At 23.6% G+C, this 21,050-nt stretch overlaps 1 protein-coding gene across 2 annotated transcripts in view; it reads right to left on the reverse strand.

Moving 5' to 3' along the window:
- The window catches only part of Klp10A (kinesin-like protein 10A), a 63,386-nt gene extending 43,003 nt beyond the window's left edge, over positions 1-20,383 (reverse strand). Inside the window, exons 1-5 of one of the 2 annotated variants that reach the window (XM_011505570.1) lie at positions 20,307-20,383; positions 19,727-19,798; positions 14,905-14,999; positions 13,251-13,355; positions 4,292-4,322 (exon numbers count right to left, since the gene is read on the reverse strand). In XM_011505570.1, the coding sequence (XP_011503872.1) occupies positions 4,292-4,322; positions 13,251-13,355; positions 14,905-14,999; positions 19,727-19,784 (289 nt within the window). In that variant the 5' untranslated portion in view covers positions 19,785-19,798; positions 20,307-20,383. Of the gene's footprint in view, positions 1-4,291; positions 4,323-13,250; positions 13,356-14,904; positions 15,000-19,726; positions 19,799-20,087; positions 20,256-20,306 lie in introns of those variants that run through there. The other variant, XM_011505569.1, reaches the window with a different exon arrangement.
- Positions 20,384-21,050: the final 667 nt, after the last annotated feature.

Genomic DNA, 21,050 nt, shown 5'->3' on the forward strand with positions numbered 1-21,050 from the left:
TTAAATGTGCATGCGGCGTCTTCAGCGCCGGCAACAGTGTCGATGCGTGTCCCTTCCAGAAATTTTCCTTTGGCGTGAGAAAACGAAGCTTCTAGAAGTTTCGAAGGCGTCCCTTTTTTGTGAGTGCTGGCAGTAAATAATATTTCAAATCGTAAACTTGCTCGGACTTGCCGAGTTTTGTTTGTAAACATTTTCTCGAGTGCCCGCCTCGGTCCGCACGTGCGGATCAGCCTAGGCGCACGTGGAGGCCAGCCTTGCTGCACGCGCGGTCAGTCTAGGCGCACATGCGGTACGCCGGGCTGCGTAAATGGCCTTTCTTTTGTTTGAAATTCATGGGACTGCTTCAATCCCGAACAATAGTTTAATAAAAATTTTGCAACATAGTAAAACTATAATGATCGCTTCAGAATGAAAAAACTAGTAAAAGAAAACGTTATCAGAGATTGCCTTGTGGATTATAATATAAAATGGTTATATTATTTCTCAAGTGCCTATTTTTCAGACTTTTTCGGCTATTCGAGAATTCTGCGAAAGCAAAGGCTTGGAAAATTCGAGAATTCAAACGACGTTGCTAAGACGCGAAAGCTAAGAGCCTTGTAGGACATTCGAGAATACTATGAAAGTAAATGTAAACATTCGAGAGCTAGATGGCTTTTAAACTTTCCGAGAACCGAAGGCTTTGGATAAATGCTCCAATTCCGGACATATCGTCCGCCATCATCAATTTTGTTGATTATTTTTTATTTTCAGGGATTGGTAGTACTGCAAGTTTATGTATTGGTATTACTATGGTGGTAGAAGTGGTCTTTAATGCTATTACTCTGGTCAGTCCTATCCTTACCGGGATACATTTCGATTACTCGAGCGAGGGGTCACTTGCAAGGAGGGGAACCAAACGTTCATCGGTAATGAGTACCAATGAGCCAATTTTGATATCATTTCGTGGATGAAGCCATTTTGAAATTGATTGTTGCGTTGCAAATAGTGAGCTGCCCATTGTGATCAAACTTGTTATACATGTTGTTGAATGAATTTCCAACGACGTAATCTTGACATGAACAAATTCTTGAGTAATGGTTCTGGAAGAGCTGTGAGCGGGCTCACTATGAGGAAATATCCTGGGGTAAGTGCCGCAATATGTTCGGGTCATCTCTCATTGGCTCTAAAGGCGTTGAATTGAGGATTACCTCGATTTTAGCAAGTAAGGTAGTAGGCTCTTCAAAGATCAGCATAGTTTCTCCAATGGTGCGTCTTAGGTGGTGTTTTACTGATTTTACAACGGTTTCCCATTTGCCTCCCATATGGGGCGTTGCGGGTGGATTGAATTCCCAATGAGTTGTATCTTGCACCATAATATTTAAAAATTTGATGATGTTCATGGGTATCTTGAATGAACAGTCTTTTTAAGGCGGCATCAGCCCAAGTGAAGGTCGTACTACAGTCCGAGTATAATGCTTTTGCATTTCCTCGGCGAGCAGTGAATCTTTTGTATGCGGAAATGAAGCTGTCAGTTGTATAGTCTGAGACAACTTCGAGATTTAACTCTGATGCAGCGAAACACACAAAAGCACAGAACCAGGCTTTTTAAATTTTTTGCACCTCGCTCCCTCTGGGTTTTCATGATTATGGGGCCGTCGTTCCGACTTGTTTTATCAAGGCCAGTTCGACCGATACAATTTGATGCCGTTGACAACTCAAAGGCCAACTGCGTTAGTGGACATACGGGTTTATGTCGTGGTTCTTCCAGGGCAGTAACTACTGTTCCAGTAACAGTGTTAATGGACAATCCGAAGAAGTGTAAATCGTTCCCGAAATAGCGCTAAATAGACTTTCACTAAAAACTTAACTGAGTATGAAATGTCTCAAGGGTTTAATATATGGAGAGAGTATTACTAAAATAGTGATATCAAAAATACTAATAAGCAATTGATATCAAAGACCCAGAGACACTTCGAAAAGAGTAATATCACGAAAATATTACTAACTGAAAACTATGGAGAGTAAATAACAAGACAGATAAATATCACGAGTGATAGGGGTTAAGTATCGAGACTGTTAAGTATCAAGAGTTAAGTACCAAGAGTACATGAGTATTGAAAATTGCGCTCCTTAAATACATTTGCTGACCATGAATTTTACTTGAACCCCTTCCCTTATTTTCTCTCCAATCTGAGACTCCTCCCTTAAAATGCGAGGGCAGCGCCTCTTTTGGCTTCGGAGTTAATTAAGCGTCTAGTCGTCTCTGGGTCTTCATGATGAGCCACATCTGGTGACAGCGGGAAGTGGAAGGAAGGTCGGCTTGCAGTAATGCTTGATGTAGTTGCCGAGCGGAACGAAAACGCAAATGTCAAAACTATAGGTTTTCCCGTGGTTATGGTATTGTTTTTCCAGATGTTTTATGACACTAATGCGTGAGAATTTTGAGCAAGCGAAGTTTTGGAATCCAAATACAAATGTTACGATGTTACTTGCCAGATATTTTATAGCACTGACAAAAAAAGGAACAGGTTCAAGCAACAGCTTGGTGCATCTTGGTGATTAAACATAGGATATACCTTCCATCGCATAAATTCAACACATCAATAATATAATTGTAAATAAACTTTAATAATAAACCATATTTATCAAAGAAGCACACACTGTACTCTACAGCCCTTCCACTTAACTCCTTCCCAAACACTCGCTAGGGCGGACGGTAAATTAAAGCTATCGAAACATTGGCAGTTCGAGCCAGGAAATAAAACAGTTTCCAACATACACTAACTGTTCAAATCCACAAATAAAATTATAATCATATAAAATTTCATCGTACACAGTACGTATAATTAAGTATATCGAACACAAAGATGAAATAAGGAAAATATTTGCAATTTATTAAATGAAACTGTTTGTAATACATAATTTATATGTTTTACCTCTATTTTTTTATCAATTATTCAGAAATTGTTAATAATATATTATTATTTAAAATATACCTTAAATATTATTTCAATATCATATAATAAATTCAATTATTTAAAAATGCAGTAATCATTATTAAGTATATTGCTGTAAGAAATATATAATCTTAATATTTTTCAGATTATGCACAGAAATGGGAGGAAATTATGTTAAAACAACGTGATATGTTAAATGAAGCATTAAATCAAGTTAATAAGTTTCATAAACAGCTTTTACAAGAAGAGCAAATTAGTCAAAAAATGACACGTACAAAAAATTTAAGATATAATTAAACATTAATTAGATTTATTTCCAAAATTAAATATTAATAATAAATAATTATTTACATAAAATAAAGTGAGAATAATTTTTTCAATAAATATTTACTAAAACATATATTTCTATTAATATACATAAATATATATATATATATATATATATATATATATATATGTATCTACGTCCTTCTTCCTTTTCTCTGTATATGAATATGTTGTAATGAGAATTTTTTGTAAAAATATTATTTATGCATGTTTTCTCATCAATACATGCTGTGTACACGATAGCTATACGATTCTTCAGATATTTAAAACTGGTTAATCAGATTATAAATATAGTAATATTGTTTAAAAAGTTTATAATATTAATGTAGAAAGACGATATCGTAATATAATCAACTTCTGTTCATTTCGTGTAATATATGTTTCATCAGATTTTTTCATGTTCAGGAAATATTTTATGTGGTTTCAATTGAGATAATGTAATAAAAACATGGGTTATCGCTTATCTTATTAGGTCCATCTTTGAAAATTTTTTATATTATTTTTTTTCACCATATTTGCACTTTACAAATATCTCCTTTTATTTTATTTTATTTATTAATTGAAATACAAAATTAATAAATTTTATCATATAAGATTGATTGAACTATATTAAAATATGAAGATACTTTTTAAGTCTACAAAATATATAATATCGGCGTATGTTTATGAATAGTACAGCAAATTTTATCTAATCCAAAACTTAATAAGATGAGTACAGAAGTAAAGGGAAGAAAGAATTACGGAAATGATACTAATATTTCAATAAAGATGGTATAGACTAAAAAAATTATCATTCGGGCTCGCACATGAACAGATGAAAGTGTAATATTCGACTACTTTCAACTGTTACTCGAATAATTATCGAACTCGATCACAAAACGAAAAGTAACAATTTATTGATATTTTTTTAAAAATATTTATTAGTAATATTTTATATTTAAAAATGTTCTTTTTGCTCCGTTAGATTTAATTAAAATATTATCTAATTTGTTTATACATTTATATTTTATAATATTTTAAAAACTCACATTTCACAGGTATAGATGGTTTAGTAGCATGCTGAAAAATAAATAAACATATGATCAATAAATTATTGAATTTTTTAATGAAATAAATAAAATTCATATCGAAGATAATTTTTGCAATATTCAAAAAGCTCATAAATACATTAGAAATTTAGTTTTTCCTTCTAAATAATTGCAATTATAATTAATTATATTGCTTCATAATTTTATAACTGTACATTTATGTTAAAACGTACGTCCTTACATAAGTTAAGAAGAATATTAGGTATTATAAGCAATTTCAGATACTACATTATTTTGCAAGTCATATAATATAATATGAATAAATAGAAAACAAGAATTAATACTTTCGCTGATCTGAACATTGAATCTAACTTGAATTATGTAGTAGAAAGATATTGATCTGACTCCAGTTCGTTGGTATTTTCTTTAAAATTAACATCATTTCATATAAACCAACACCATTATACTTTAAAATATATCTTTTCCTGTTAAATTTTTTATAAAATGCTTGGAAATTTCGCTAACATACTATATTCATAACACTACGAATGCTGAACAGAGGAAATAAATTTAGAAGTTCTCTTTTAAAAAATGAATTAAATTAATGACTTAAAATCAATTATCGTCATGAAATTTTTATTATACTGAAAATATAGTACAACGTGTATAAATAGCAAGGTAGTTTTTATTATTTTCAGAACTACACTACTGCCAGTTATTTTTCAAAAAAGGTACTAAATTAAAATTTCATGTTTTAGACATTTATTAATAAGAATCCTGGTACACGTCAGATTGTGCCACATTTCATTATTAAACTATGTTTGATCTCCCTGGTTTATTAACGATAAAAGATTCACATGCAGATATTTGTTTAGACCAATACAAAATGATTGTTTAAAATAAATAAATTCTGTCATCCACTATAAATTCTTATTAACTTTTATCAAAATTAATTCATAATACCTTTACAGTGTAATGACAAAATATTTACAAGCAAAATATGTATCATTGAGCATGAATCATGTATTTTACCCATAAAAAAAAACTTTCAATTAACTGTCAATTTTTCGAGATTATTTAAAGGATTATGGTAGAAATTTTCCCGAATTAGATTAGTATTGCATTACGAAGTTAATATATTTTAATAGATCTTTGTACTTCATATAATCATATGTCACTTTTCTACTATAGTTTATTTCTACTATAGCAAATGCAAACAAGTATAATTATTATAGTATCAGTGACATAATATCATGTAAAATATTCCTTAAATTATATTATAAAAAAAAAATATCTATATTTTTTATAATTAAACAGTATAGTTTATTAAAAAAATTTTCTCTTTTATATTATTATAAATATCAGAGGATTCATTTATCATTTCTATAATTATTTTATAAAACGATATCAAGGCTGTTAAGACTAATTTAGATTGAAACTAAGATTAAATATTTAAATATAAATTCTATTATTACAATATCTATTCTATTATTTTTAATGAATCTAATATCTGAAACTCCTCTTATCAATTTTTACGTTTTTCAAATTATTCCTTTATATTAGTTTTATATTTAATATTTTTTTACGTTTTATTTTTTTATTATTATTTTTTGTACTTAATTTGCTTGTTTCCATTTTTTATAATTCTTTTGATTCTTTACAAAATATTTTAATAATTTTATATAAATAATACTCATAATTGGTTTGATAATGAAACTTTAGTTAATAATAATATAATTTTTTTTGTGTAAAGATTTCTTATTAAAGAACAATAAAAAATGTAATTATTCAAAATAGGTATTTGGATATATCATCTGATTTAAAAATTTCCAGAAAACTTAAATGTTATAAAATTTAATCAAACTCTAATGACTTAAATGAATAATTGAAAAATAGTGTATGTATGATTGTTTTATTTACAATTACGATATTTATATAAAATAATTATGCTAATTATGATCAATTATTTGTAAATTAAAATTAATGTTGCAGAACATACTATTATTGTACTTGAATAATAGAGAGCCAAAAATATTATGTAGTTATGGATTTTACTCTATTACATATTTGGTTAAAAATTTCTGCAGTATCCCATAAATTTTTTTATTTAAATATCACATATAATTTTAACAATGATATGTAACTAGATGGTTAATATTCTTAATACCATATATTATATTATATAAAATATAAGATAATAGTAATACCAATTAATCATCAATAAGGTATTTCCTCTGATAGAATTATAATTTTATTAACTTAATATAATCATAAATACACACAATTATAATATTTCAAATCGAGATATATATATATATATATAATATAATAAAAAAAATAATAAAAAAAATTAATTATAAAAATCATAAAAGAATAAATATACACATATTTTTTAAAAATATTGAATGATTTATGAATTCTTGATTTTAATTAACGCTTTCATTTTTAAATTAAATACATATATCCAAACTTTAATAAATAAAAATATATTATTATGATATATTTAGTTTATTATAAATAACAAATCATCAAAGTATCTTATAATTTCATTTAACATTCATCTTTAATATTTTTTGTTTCAACTGTATGGGTCTTAAATAAATCATTATTTAATATCGTGTAACTCTTACTAAATTATTTGTTTATAGTTTATGGTTGTGCAATAAATTACTATGTATATATATATAATTTTATAAACTTATATATATATAAGGTTATAAAATTAAAAGATACTAGAATAAACAATTTAAAATTTTTATAGAATTATTAAATAAAATGATGTAAATGTTCAGTAATGAAATATTTACAATAAATTTAAGAAGACAGTTTAGGTGGTTATCATCACCGTTATTTTTTACAAATTATGAACATTTATTTAAAATAAAAACATTATTTCGTTAATTAATTTTGCAATCACTAAGCAGGAAAAAATAAAGAGCATTAATGATACGTAGTTGAAAAATAAGCAATATAAAACAAAAACTATGAAAATTATTTTTAAATATAAGATCGATAAAAAATATAATTGATATGGATAAAAGATTAATTTATCTAAAGATATCCACAGTAAAATTGGAGAAGAGTTAGATATGCAAAACAAAAACCAATAAATTTGTTTAAATAATTGCTACTAAAATCATTATTAATGAATTATTTATTATTTAATATTTTGCTACCAAAATTATTACATTAAACAAATTTTTAATATATTTTTTAATGTTTTAATGAGAATATAAATTAAGTTTTTAAACTGATAAAGTGGGATCAGTTTAGAGAATATTTACTTTGAAAATTGAAGAAAGTTAAAGAAATATGCCCCGTGGGAATATAGAATATATTCAATGTAAGTAAATCAACCGTACCTAATAATTATGATATATTTTGAAAGAGTTCAATAACAAGCCATATATTTATTATTGGCATCATATTTGCTTATGGATTATCCATTAGTATAATATGCTTTTTTATTCAACACAATTATATAAATATATAAATGTTATGTTAAAAACTCATTACCAATTTATTTAAAAAAAAAGAAAATTATATTTTAGTTCGTTATATTACGTTTATTTACAATAAATATATAAAAATCTTATTCAAAACATTCTTAATTCATTCAAATTCCACATCAACTCTCTGTCATTTCTCACAATCATTTATCTGTAAAATAGATTTACTTCGTAGATAACTACTAATTTCCAGAGCCTGAAACAAAAATATTTGTATACTGTGAAATCATTCAAACATGCGCTTAGAATAATTATTATCAGTTATTAAAAAAATTAAACAATAATTTAAACTGAACGAAAATAAGACTTGTAATTAAAATGTTCTATTTTACGTTATGAGTATTTTCAGGAATTATAAAACGTACAAATAAATGAAAATGTTATCAAACTGTATATTATACTATATCCTTTCAAATATTATTTGTTAAGAAAATAGTACAATCTTGAATGGAACAAAGAATATTAATAATGTAAAATTTAAAGAATATTTTAAAATATCTAATATGTAATTATTTTTTGAAAAAATATATTCAAATTATTAATAAGAAAACCTTATTTATTCGAATATTTTTAACAATTGGTTTAATTTAACATAATTAAATTTACTATTTATAATTCTACATACATAATAAAAATTAAAAAGTACATAAAATAAAATAATATAATTGTTATTCCGATTTAATTTTTCTAAAACGCTGTTTTAACGTTTGAATAATTTCCTTTTCTCAATTGTTTTTCTATTTTCAAAATATTTTCTTTCAAATTCATCAAATTTTTATTTTCACAAATCTTAATCTATCAATATTTTCAATTAAATATTTTAAAATAATTTATTTCCTAATTTGAAACAATTATATATACTAAAGTATCAAGTTACTCGAAAAACCTGTATAAACCAATTTGATTAGTTTGTTCTCACGACTTTGTTTAAAAAATGAAATAATTATGTATTGCAGTTGAACTAATAAAACTGATATTATATTATTCAAATTTATTAACCATTGTTCTCAATTGAATTTATATAAAAATTGAAATTACATAAAAAACAACTTACACAAAAATGTTAAGTGGCAATTATCACTTTGAATATAACAAATTTACTTCATTTTTATTTTAAAAAATTATATGAAATCAATTATAACCTAATTATATATATTAATTTTAATTACACAGAACCATTTTCTACACCAAAAATATTATTAAAATAATAATTGTTACTGTACAAATCTATAAAGATTCGATGGAATTAATAACATAAAATAAATTAATCATATACAGAATCATATTTTAAGAGTTTAATAAAAACAAGTATTAATTTGACTCATCTTGGAAAACCTTTTACCTTGTTTTATTGTCTGCGTTCAACAAAGTTTAAAAAAAATCAAAACAAAGGAATAAAAAACAAACCAATTGTGCAAATTTTCCTGAGTATAAAATATGATAAATTGAAAACTTTAATTTAAAGTACAGGTATAATTTTAAACAACTAATCTAAATATTAAAATATCATAAAAAATTAGTAGTAACAACAAATTTTTTGTATTTAATCATAAAATTTTATTTCATTTAGCTCGCAACTGATATCAATACCTATATTTTATATTATTTTATATCAAGTCTACATTACTAACATGAAACTTTATTAGTATTTTTTTATATTATAAATCATAATTTTTAAATCGATTACAACATTTTCAAATTAAGGATGGACGAATGTTTATTAATTTAATCCTTATTAATATTTATTAATTTCTTTGTTTAAATAAGATTTTAGTTTTTCATAATTTTTTCTTAAAAACATTCTAATTATATAACAATAGTTTGTTTAATTACTGTGTATAATTCCATATCTAATTTATCTTTATTTAAATTAATTTCAATTTAGTTTTAAATAAAAATTAAATGAAAAAAATGCCCGATTTAAGAATATCTTCTAAACTAAATACTTTTAATTGACCAACCATTAAAATAAAGAAATTTAATTAATATTTAAATTAAATTTACAATGATTTTAAGTATTACTTACTGTCTAAAAATAGAGTATCGGGCGAGGAGGGCCAAATATCTAGAGTTAGGTGTAAACTCCCAGATGGTGGAAGGGAGGATTGCGGGCAAGTGAACAGGATAGTGCATGTACTCAATAATAAATAGTTTTAATATTTGTAGTAGTTTATTGCGATAATTGCATTAGTTGTATTATAATGATTTTTAGTTGATGTTTGAATGCCTTCGTTTCTTGAGTTTCGTATTGCTATTGCCACAGAGCGTAATGTGCATTCCATGTACAGGTAGAAGGGCGTAACTTTCTGTTTTATATGTAATGCACGTGGTGGTGGAGTTATACACGTAGAAGAATAAGGTCGTAAACCCCCGTGCTTCCTTGTGCAGTGGCACGTGGCAGTAGCTTGAATTTGCCTTGGTATTGTCTTATTGCTTACGTTGAAGGTTCTGCAGGTGTGCTCTTGGTGGCACTTCATCTTAATCTGCAGATATTGCCCCGTACGGCGTTTCGTAAGTCTATCTTGTGGGAACTAAACTTGCCCCTTAAGCGTTTGTAGATTGTGTGCTCTTGGTCGCTCTACAGTTATTTACCTTGTGAGGCATATTGTGTATTATTATCGTTATTAAGGAATGGAACTTTTACCTTGTGAGTTTTGCAGATTTTGTGCTCTTGATAGCAGCTAGTGATGTCTGCAGGTTATGCCTCGTGCGGCAGCTTCTAGTTTATGTTTTGTGTTTTTCTGGCTATACCTCGTATTGTTTGCTCAATTTGCCTCGAGCGGCTCCTTATAGGTTATGATTATGTTGTGCTTTGTACACCACTGTTTTCTTGTTCCCTTTTCCTTGTCTTGCGCTGCTGCGAGTGTATGATTTGATTTGCACTTATCTTGCACATGTTATGAGTTGGATATGATTAGGCTTTGCCTCTTAATTGGCCTTTACTGTGTATGTCTACATCCTTGTTAATTGGCGTTCCTTTGGAGGAGAATCCTTGCTGGCTTCTCTTGTGAGAAGAGACTCTGGTGCGCCTTGCCGGCGTCTTTCTTAAAAGCATTCTCGGCCACCGCGTGGTCTTTACGAATTGCCTCTTTTTTGGCATTTCCAATCAGAGCGCTTCTTTTTGGGTGTCTCCAATCGAATTGATTCTTTCATTATTGGCGGCTTCAATCAGAGCGCTTCTTACTTGCATCCCCATCATGAGAGGACTTCTTTGGCGCGTTCTTGTTTTACATCCGAGCCACGTGTAACTGGGTTTGACAACAGCGTATACGTTGCAGTCTTGCCTTTAATATCCCTTTTTGTTTTTTTGCTTATATTTTTATGACTTGTTTGTTACAACTTTGTATGACATGTTTTAGCCGGATGCTTAACGATTTGATTTTTGGAACTCTAATAGCTAGTTTTCCAGATGTCTAATGACTTGGGAATATTCTTACAATTTCGAACACTTGCAATGTAAAAAATCTGTGAGTTTTACGTTTATTATTAAAGTGTAAGTACTCTAATAATAAATAGTTATTTTATTGTAAAATTAAATATATATAAATTTATTTGTTATTGATTACCTTATTATTTACACACAAGCGAGCGCACATGTACACATAGACATAATATACATATATATATCATTATCGTTCTCAATTATATCTAAAATCAATATAAATATGAAAAAATTTTGTCACTAATTTGACACTAATTTAAAAATCTTTCATTACTTAATTATTACACAGATTTAAATTTTTATATTCAATATTTAGCTTTTTTGTTTGTTTTGTTGTTTCTTGTGTCTTTCACATTTAAAGGGGCTTACATCTAAAAATTAATTAAATCAAGTAAATTGAACTTTACTTACCTCAATAAATAAAATTAATCGAATTTATTCAATTTCATTTATCTTAAATTTATTTCAATATATATTTTGTTTCATTCATTTTTATATTTATCACAGTTTTATATTAAAATTTTTTTTTATAATAATAAATGTTTAATATATATAAGATCATAATATAATTGAGTAAAATTCTATAATTATATTTAAAAAATTATAGAAATATTTAAGCTAATAATTTTTTATGCAATCAAAAACTAAATTTTTTATTTTATTAATAAAATTTGTTGATGTCATTCAAATGTGAATGAACTAATATTTCGTTTGAAAAACTTTAAACAAAAATTGTAAACAAAATTCAATGTTAGGTCTTTATAGATATATATATTTTCTTAAAATATTTACATTTAAAATTTATAATGATGCCTATTAATTTATTGCATTTGATTAATTGTACAAAATCACATTATTAACATTAAAAAGAAAAAACGATTCAATTTAAATCAATTCTAATTGTTAAAATATATTGCGATATAATGTAAATCATTGATAATCATTTTAAATAACATTTTAATTGCTTAAATTGTATTTATTAAAAAATATTATAGTTTAATTTAATTTAAAAGTTATTTCTATACCCATAATACATTTTAAATGATGCAAAACATTTCATATGAAATATTATAGGACAAAAAATATACTCCTTATATTCTAATAGATAATATTTAAAGTACTTTCACTAAACAAAAAATTACATTATTGTTGTTGATAATATAAATAGCAAATAAAAAATTTTATTTTTTTAACATTCAACGTTGAAAAATATAAAAAAATGTTATTTTATAAATATGAATAGATATTTTTTATTAATAAAAAAATTTATTAATTTATGATGCAATGATAGAAGTATATTTGTAGTATTTTCTCAATACTTCAAATTGTAAATAAATAGCTGCTGTACAAAATACTTGATTTATACGATAAATAACCAATAATTTTAAAAGAAGTAAAATTATCCTAGACACTCTCGTCATAATATATAAGGTACATATTTTTAATTTATCTATAAATTTTATTTTGAATTGATTAAAGTGAAACATTATATTAAGTATATTAATATTTCATTAAATATTTCTGTAATTACTCTTAATAATCTCTATAATAAATTATAATAAATTTAAATGTAAATCATTTGTATATAAAAATGTAAAATGCTTCTTTAATGCCTTCTGATATTATTTTGTTCTATTGTAGTTTCAGAAATGTATTAATATTGGATAATAATATAAATTAATTCTATTATTTTAGGTTAAATTTTGAAGTTTTCTAATGAGATTTTTCCATAGTTTTTGAAATTTTGATAATAGATAAATTATTTGATTAATTTTTTTTACAGCCGTACTTCTTAACAGCGAACATATTTTTTATTTAATTTAATGAATACTAACAAAATGTTTGATGAAATATACATCTTACCCTGGCAATTTTATATTATTATGAAGTCAATTTTCATAAACAATAAATTTAAATATAAATTAATGAAATATAAACAAAATTCTTCAAATATATAGATATAAATTAGATAAAATAAATTAGATTGTATAGATAAAAATATGTTTACCCTGGACTTAGTTGAAGCCAACATATGGCTGCTGGCTTGTGATGATGGTGGAACGTTTTTGAAGTTTAATTCTGGATTCAGAGAAAGAATTGCATCAATTTCAACCTACAACAAAAATAGATAAGGTATCAAAGATTAGAAAAATTATATTTTAAGCGTTAATTCTTCAATAAATATACACTTCACTGCTAATCTTTATTAATATACAATATGTAAATTAAAAAAATTTCATTTAACGAAATGTTATTTCAATATAATATTAAAAATATATAGAATTAAATATAAAAAATATTTGAAATCTAATAATGTTAGAATATATAATGGTAAATAATATTTAAAAGATAAATTAATTTAAACGTTAAAATGTTTAAATGATTTTTTATTAAAACAAATACGATTCATGTGATCTTTTTACAATAAGAAATATTTCAATCTGAATTATAAATATACATCTAAAATTAGAAAAGATGTAGTTTTTTTATTAAACATATCTACCAAAAATATCTTTACTTTATAAATAAACTATTTTAAATAATTTTTATTTAAATGGATAATTGCTTAAACTAATTTACTGATATATTTAATCATACCTAATTTTGAAATCTTCAATGAAAATTTTGAAAAGAATTATACACACTTAAAATACATCAAGTAAACAAAATTCTGTGAGTACATTTTAAGTAGATCTGAGAGAATATAATTTTTTTGTTCTTTTCTAATTTTCTATTTGCTCAAGCATACTTATTCATTTAGTTTTAAAATAACATCATTCAATGATTACTTTCCAGATACATTATTAAAAATCTTTCAGTCTACTATTTGTTAGAATATTTGTTTTAATAAATAGAAGATTATAAAAAAAAATTATTAATTAGTATTTATTATAAATCACAGAAAGAACTTTAATTAAAAAATAAAAAATTAATTAAATGCAATAAATTGTAGCATCTCTGTACAAAGTATAAAGTATAAAAAATGATTATATCATTTGACAATAAAACCTTGAGAATCAAACTATGTAATAAAATTGTAGGTGTTGATTATATAAAGTTTATATTATAAAATAAATGAAATATTAAATAAAAAAATTTATTTGTATTTATAAAATACTTAATTTTTAGACCTAAATGAAAAAGTACAGTGACTCGAAATCACACTCAAACTATAAATACTGTATTACATGATACATCTACATAATTGATGATTTAAGGAAAATTAATGATAGATTCGATAAAAGTCAACTCATACTTTACACATTATGGATTAACAATAAAGTGTAATTATGATTTAATTTGATGTATAATGTACAATGCATTATTTCCCGATTATCTCTTAAGTTATAAGAAATATATATATATATATGTATATAAAGAGAGAAACTTAGAAGAACTATTTAACTTAAAACTACATTAAAACATAATTTCTAAAATTATAAATAAATATATTATATTAAGTATATTATATCAAATTACATTTGATGAAATATTAAAATATGAAGGAATATAACACTTGCATTATAATCTTATTTAAAGATAAAAATCATATATAAAATTTGCTTAGATGTTATTGGTTTTTATTAATAGTGATGTAGAATTAAATAAGTATAATATTTATAATATTATAATTTAGAATACAATTCAAATTTTTATTGTACCTCTTTTCCTTTTGTTTCTCCTTTTTCAAACCATTCCACAGTAACACTGTGTTGATCCCAATTTACACCTGATACAATAGCAGAGTGAACTCGTCCTGAAACCCAACAAAACAATAAAAATTAAATACATATATTAATTTAAACACCACTCTTAATTTGTTAAAAAAAATTTGAGAATTTCCACGAAGATAGAATACTTATGAATTGTTTGGTAATTTCAAAAATGGCTCAAACTATCCATACGATTTAAGAAAGGCAGATCAGAAGTATGATTACCGTAGGTCAATAAGAAGAAACGAAAATAGTTGTATGATGCCTCTCTAATATAGTTTAAATAAACTAATATAGTGTCAAAAATGTAGTTGATTCTCATGAATTATCTTCTTTCAATATAGGACTAGCTACTGCGAATATATCGTATTAATAAAAACTATTACATACAGTTTACCTTAGTTTTGTAAGTATTACATATCAACTACTTAAATCCTCTATAAGATACATCATAATTTGGACGTAAATTGTAGCTCGAAAATGTGTAAACTATCACATTAAATTAATTAAATTAAATTAATAGGCAAAGTCAGTCAACAAATCTATGCCATTATTATTAACAAAAATATATTATTTTTTAAAACTTAAAATTTAAAGCATCATGAACACATTTACTATATTATAAAATATTTGTATTCTAATTTAATAGATTTAATGTGTATTAATTAAAAGTAACAAGGAAGAAAATGGAAATTACAATCTATATAAATGTTTTTTAAAATATGTTTGTATATATTTTGATATTATATTTAAACTTTATATAATCAATAATTAATAAATATTACAACTATAATAAGAAACTACCGTTGAAGCCAATGGTCGATTTATAGAATAAAATGAAATTAAAAAAAAAAAATCCCACATAATTTTTCGTAGACCATTTATAAATGTTCTCAGATTGTTACTTAACAATGTTTACCTTTCCCCGCATTTTAATCGCCCATAGTCACCCGATCATGGGTATTTTATTTCACTTCGTTGCTGTCTTCTTTCTATTTTATTTTCTATCACTGAATGAGCCTTGTTTATTATTCAACATGTTTATTATATCTAAAAATAGAAGACAATAATATACTGACTTAAATATTGTAATCCAATATTTGTAATACTTTTAAAAATAGTTTTATAAATGACGTATTTGGTTTTACAAAATTATTTTATTTTAATGTTATACTGTTATAGTGATCAATTGAACGAAAATTGTTTTCATAAACACTAGAATAATACAACTAGGTTAAAACTATTATTTCTAATGTATTTTAAGATAAGAAGTATTAAATTCTTATAATTGAAATTTGTTATATTATGAGCTTCAAAAATATATAAAAGTATAGATAATTTTAGGAAGTTTAAAATTTGTTATTTTTATATGTAATATTCTCATATGTATTCTGTAGATTTTTTTTTTAATATATATATATTGATTATTTAATTCAATAGTTTTATCACTTAATCAGCAATAATAAAAGAAAACAAAAAAATGTTATATCAATATCTGATCAAATAAAATATAGTAATTACATAAATATTATGTTTTTATCTGCAACACAAATCTCTCCTATAAATTGATACCTATGCACAACATTACTAAGAATTATATTAAATACCTCTCATACTTACATTTTTAGTATTTTTTTAGTAGTTTTTATGTAATATTAAACCAATAAATATGTGGGGAATCAATTATAAAAATTTGATTATTAACAGTACCAATCAATTTCATACTGTATGTAAGACTTGAACTAATATTAAGTCAATGATATTAATTTTAAATCTAATAAATAAGTTATGTATTTTTGAATATTTAAAAAATTATTCACTTCTTTTGCTAAATAACAATCTAATATTAAAATTATATAAATAACGCACACTGCACATTGTCATTAATTATTCTTTAATTATGTGTTACCGATAATGTTTTACATTTCATTTTATTAATTTATTTTATTTATCTTATAAAAAATTGCACAAGTTTAATATTTGTTATATTTTGTCAATTTATAATAGTATATAATATAAAATTTTATACAATTCTTATCATAAACATTAAAACATAAAATAAAATTTCAATGAAAAACGACATAAACAAGAAAGGGACTAATAAGTAATAAAAATGAATATGTATTATGATCTTAATGCATGGTTGACAGCAATTAGAATGTCAACATTTCAAACAATGAAAAATAAAAACAAAGAGAACGATATTTAGAAATATAATAAATTGGACAAAAATATTTGGTTAATAGTATATATTCATATAGTCAAATATTGATAGATTCCATACAAAAAGACAATTTTATATTAGAAAAAACAAGAATATTTACTTTTTAAAACTATAAAATAAAAAAAATAAACTTAATTAAATACATGGAAAAAATATAAGTAAAATAGTACAAGAATTTATATGCAAAGAAAATAATGTGAAAAATTACTAGAAAAAATTATCAAACAAGACTCAAAACGAAGATAGAATAGCTAGAATAAACATGTAGAAAGCAACAAGTAAGTAAACAGAAAATGTTGGTAAATAATGAAAAATATACGAAAGAAGCATAAAAAAAGTGAATAAATAATATAGAGCAGCAATAAGAAACATGAAAGTAAAAAATACAAAAAAAAAAGTATTTTACAATTAACAAATATAATAAATATAAATCTGGAATTATGTACAATGAATTAACTACAATATTTTGAACAATTTTAATTTTAATCAATTATGAAAATTACACGTTTGATATACAGCATTACAATATTAATTTTTAAAAATATAGCTTAGTAATGAAATAAGTTTAGTAATCATTCCCTGATTTGCAAGTCATATTTAACCTTTTCTCTTCTTAACAGATTAAATAGTAACTTTTAAAGTTAACAAATTTTAATACTTTAAACATTGAAAGAAACAATTCTTTGCTTTTTCAAGTTAAAACAATACTTACATCAAATTTTTTAAGTTTTTAATTTCTAGAACTTTTCAAGAATGTTTCAAAATTCAGATTAAACATTTACATTTTCTTATTGTAACTTGAGTACAATAAAAGAAAAATAAACATTTGATATTCTAGAGATAAAAGAAAAGCTTATATGAGTTAACACCAATCTATACACTAGTAAAAAATGTATATATATACAGAATAAAAAAAAAGAAGGAAATATGTAGGACAATGAAAAAAATTTCCAAGAATACTAAGAAAATAAAAAAAGCAACGAAAACAAAATAATACAGCACAGAAGATAGATAATAAAATGAAAACGTGATAAAGGTTAATTTAAATAAGGAAATAAAATAAAAAATTATTATAAAATAGAATAGCCCATATACTCCTATTATAAAATTTATTAAAAAATTATATACAATTCATTGAAATACTGCGATAAAATTAACTAAACAATTGAAAAACACTGGATGAAGAAAAAAATAAGAAAATGATGTTATAAAAATATAATAAATATATACTTATATTATTTTTATGCATCTGCTATACTATAATTCATTTTCCATTTCTAGTACATACATGATTTGCTAATTGTTTTTTATTTTAATTGCACAAAAATTATTAATTAAAAATAATTTATATCGTATTGAAAATTTAAAAATCAGATAGAATTTCTAACAAGGTTTAATTAGACTCATATTTCAAAATATTTCTAATACATCCTTTATTTGTTTTGATAGATACATAAAACTGAGGTATAGTTTTAGCATTATTAATAATCAGCTAGATGAACAAATACTAATATTGATTAAAATAAGGTGTTATAAAATTGTTACACAAATAATAAACTTATTTGAATTAACCAATAAGAAACAAAACTAATTCCATTATAAAATATTTGAATACAAAGTTTCAATAACGATTTTGATAATTTATTAACATTACAATTATTAAAAAAATTAAACAAAATTATTTATTACTTTTCATAACTAATTTTCTATATAACAGCGATTTTGTGTTTCATTCAACCATAAACATTTAAAACTAAATAAATTATGTCAATTTTTTAAGTGATTTTTTTCAGTTATCATCAATATAAAAAATTTATTTTATTTCATTTTGTTATAAAATGATTTGAAAATATATAATTAGAAAGATTAATGTTTAATTACACTATACATTTTTCATGAATTTAAAAATTTTTGCTAACTATAGTTGAGGCGGTTATCATTTACAACTTTTTGTAGTTACAATTAAAATTTATTTCATTAGTTGCATCTAATTTACATGTAAATAAAAAAATATATTATTATGCAGTCACAATTTATATATATATATATATATTAATATTAATATTAATATTATATATTAATATTTATATTAATATTATATTAATATTAATATATATATATTAATAAATTATCAAAATCGTTATTGAAACTTTGTATTCAAATATTTTATAATGGAATTAGTTTTGTTTCTTATTGGTTAATTCAAATAAGTTTATTATTTGTGTAACAATTTTATAACACCTTATTTTAATCAATATTAGTATTTGTTCATCTAGCTGATTATTAATAATGCTAAAACTATACCTCAGTTTTATGTATCTATCAAAACAAATAAAGGATGTATTAGAAATATTTTGAAATATGAGTCTAATTAAACCTTGTTAGAAATTCTATCTGATTTTTAAATTTTCAATACGATATAAATTATTTTTAATTAATAATTTTTGTGCAATTAAAATAAAAAACAATTAGCAAATCATGTATGTACTAGAAATGTAATTTTTTTTATCACAAAAATTTAATAATACATTACAAAAAATATTTTACCATCAGTTCTTTTAATATTAACACTGCTGCCCGCTTCAATTTTACAAACAGGATCCATGTTTAGTTCCACAACTAAAAAAAAAGTATTTTTATAAAATTTATAAGAAAATGAACTGTTCAAAACACACACATCATACATGCAATCGTTCAATTGCAAGCATAAATCAAACCAAATCCATATAACTACATTTATTTGTTTAATATTTTAATTGCGACTAATACAAATGCCTATATAAAATGAAAAAATATATATATATATAAATATATAAATTGAAATGCAATAAACTAAATTATATTAGTTGACTGAAAATGGTTTTGAATTTATATAGCACAAACACATAAATAAAAAATTTTTACGTACTTAAAAAAAATAGAGAAAATTAATTTTCGATTTCACAAGAAATACTTCATTCCCAAATGTGCCAAATTTAAGAGCAACTATTACTTATTAAAATCTGTTTATTTTATCTCGTGTGTATAATATAAATAAAATAAATAATTGAAAGTATAATGATGTAGAATGTTCATGAAGTTGGCACATGAAATAATTTTTTTTCTAATTAACAGTTATACTACTTACAAATAAATTATTCAAAATTCAACAATTTGTATGCGCGTGTCATATTTTCGACAAATATTGACCAAATAATTCAATTTTAAATTAGCCTATTAAATTTTTTAATATAATTTGATTATGGATATATTCAATCGTATGCTACTTTAATAAACAAAATATGTTATATAAGTATATTATATATACTTATATGATTATAGCAATATGAAATAATAGCAAATAGTAAATAATAAATGATAATATTCAACTCTAATATTTAAATAATTCCAAGATTTTTGAGACTACGCATGCGCTTCATCTATCTTATTTTAAAATATTACAATTTCAATTCATCTTGTCTTAACTGATAAATATGTAACCATATATTATTGGCAACAGGAACTATAATAATTTTTTATAATAAATTAAATACTTAGGATTAATTGAAAATGACTGCACTAAATTAATAAAACGGTATATGCACATAATATTTTATTATATTAATAAAATATTAAACAAAATACACAAATTACAATAATTGCTTCACAAAATACAAGAATGATTAAAAAATATAAATTTTTTGTTAATTAATCCTTTGAAGATTTTTTTTAAAAAGCTGTTTATTAGTTGTTCGGAAAATACTTCCACAATCTGACTCGTCAGCCAAACGTGCAATAATCAACTTAGAACAATAAAACCTACTAGATGTTGTGTGGGGTTGCCGGGCAAGTAACGCGTTAACGCATCGTTTCAATAATTAACACAGGTCTT

The sequence above is a fragment of the Ceratosolen solmsi genome, unplaced genomic scaffold, assembly GCF_000503995.2.
Source record: "Ceratosolen solmsi marchali unplaced genomic scaffold, CerSol_1.0 scaffold22, whole genome shotgun sequence".
Lineage (NCBI taxonomy): Eukaryota > Metazoa > Arthropoda > Insecta > Hymenoptera > Agaonidae > Ceratosolen > Ceratosolen solmsi.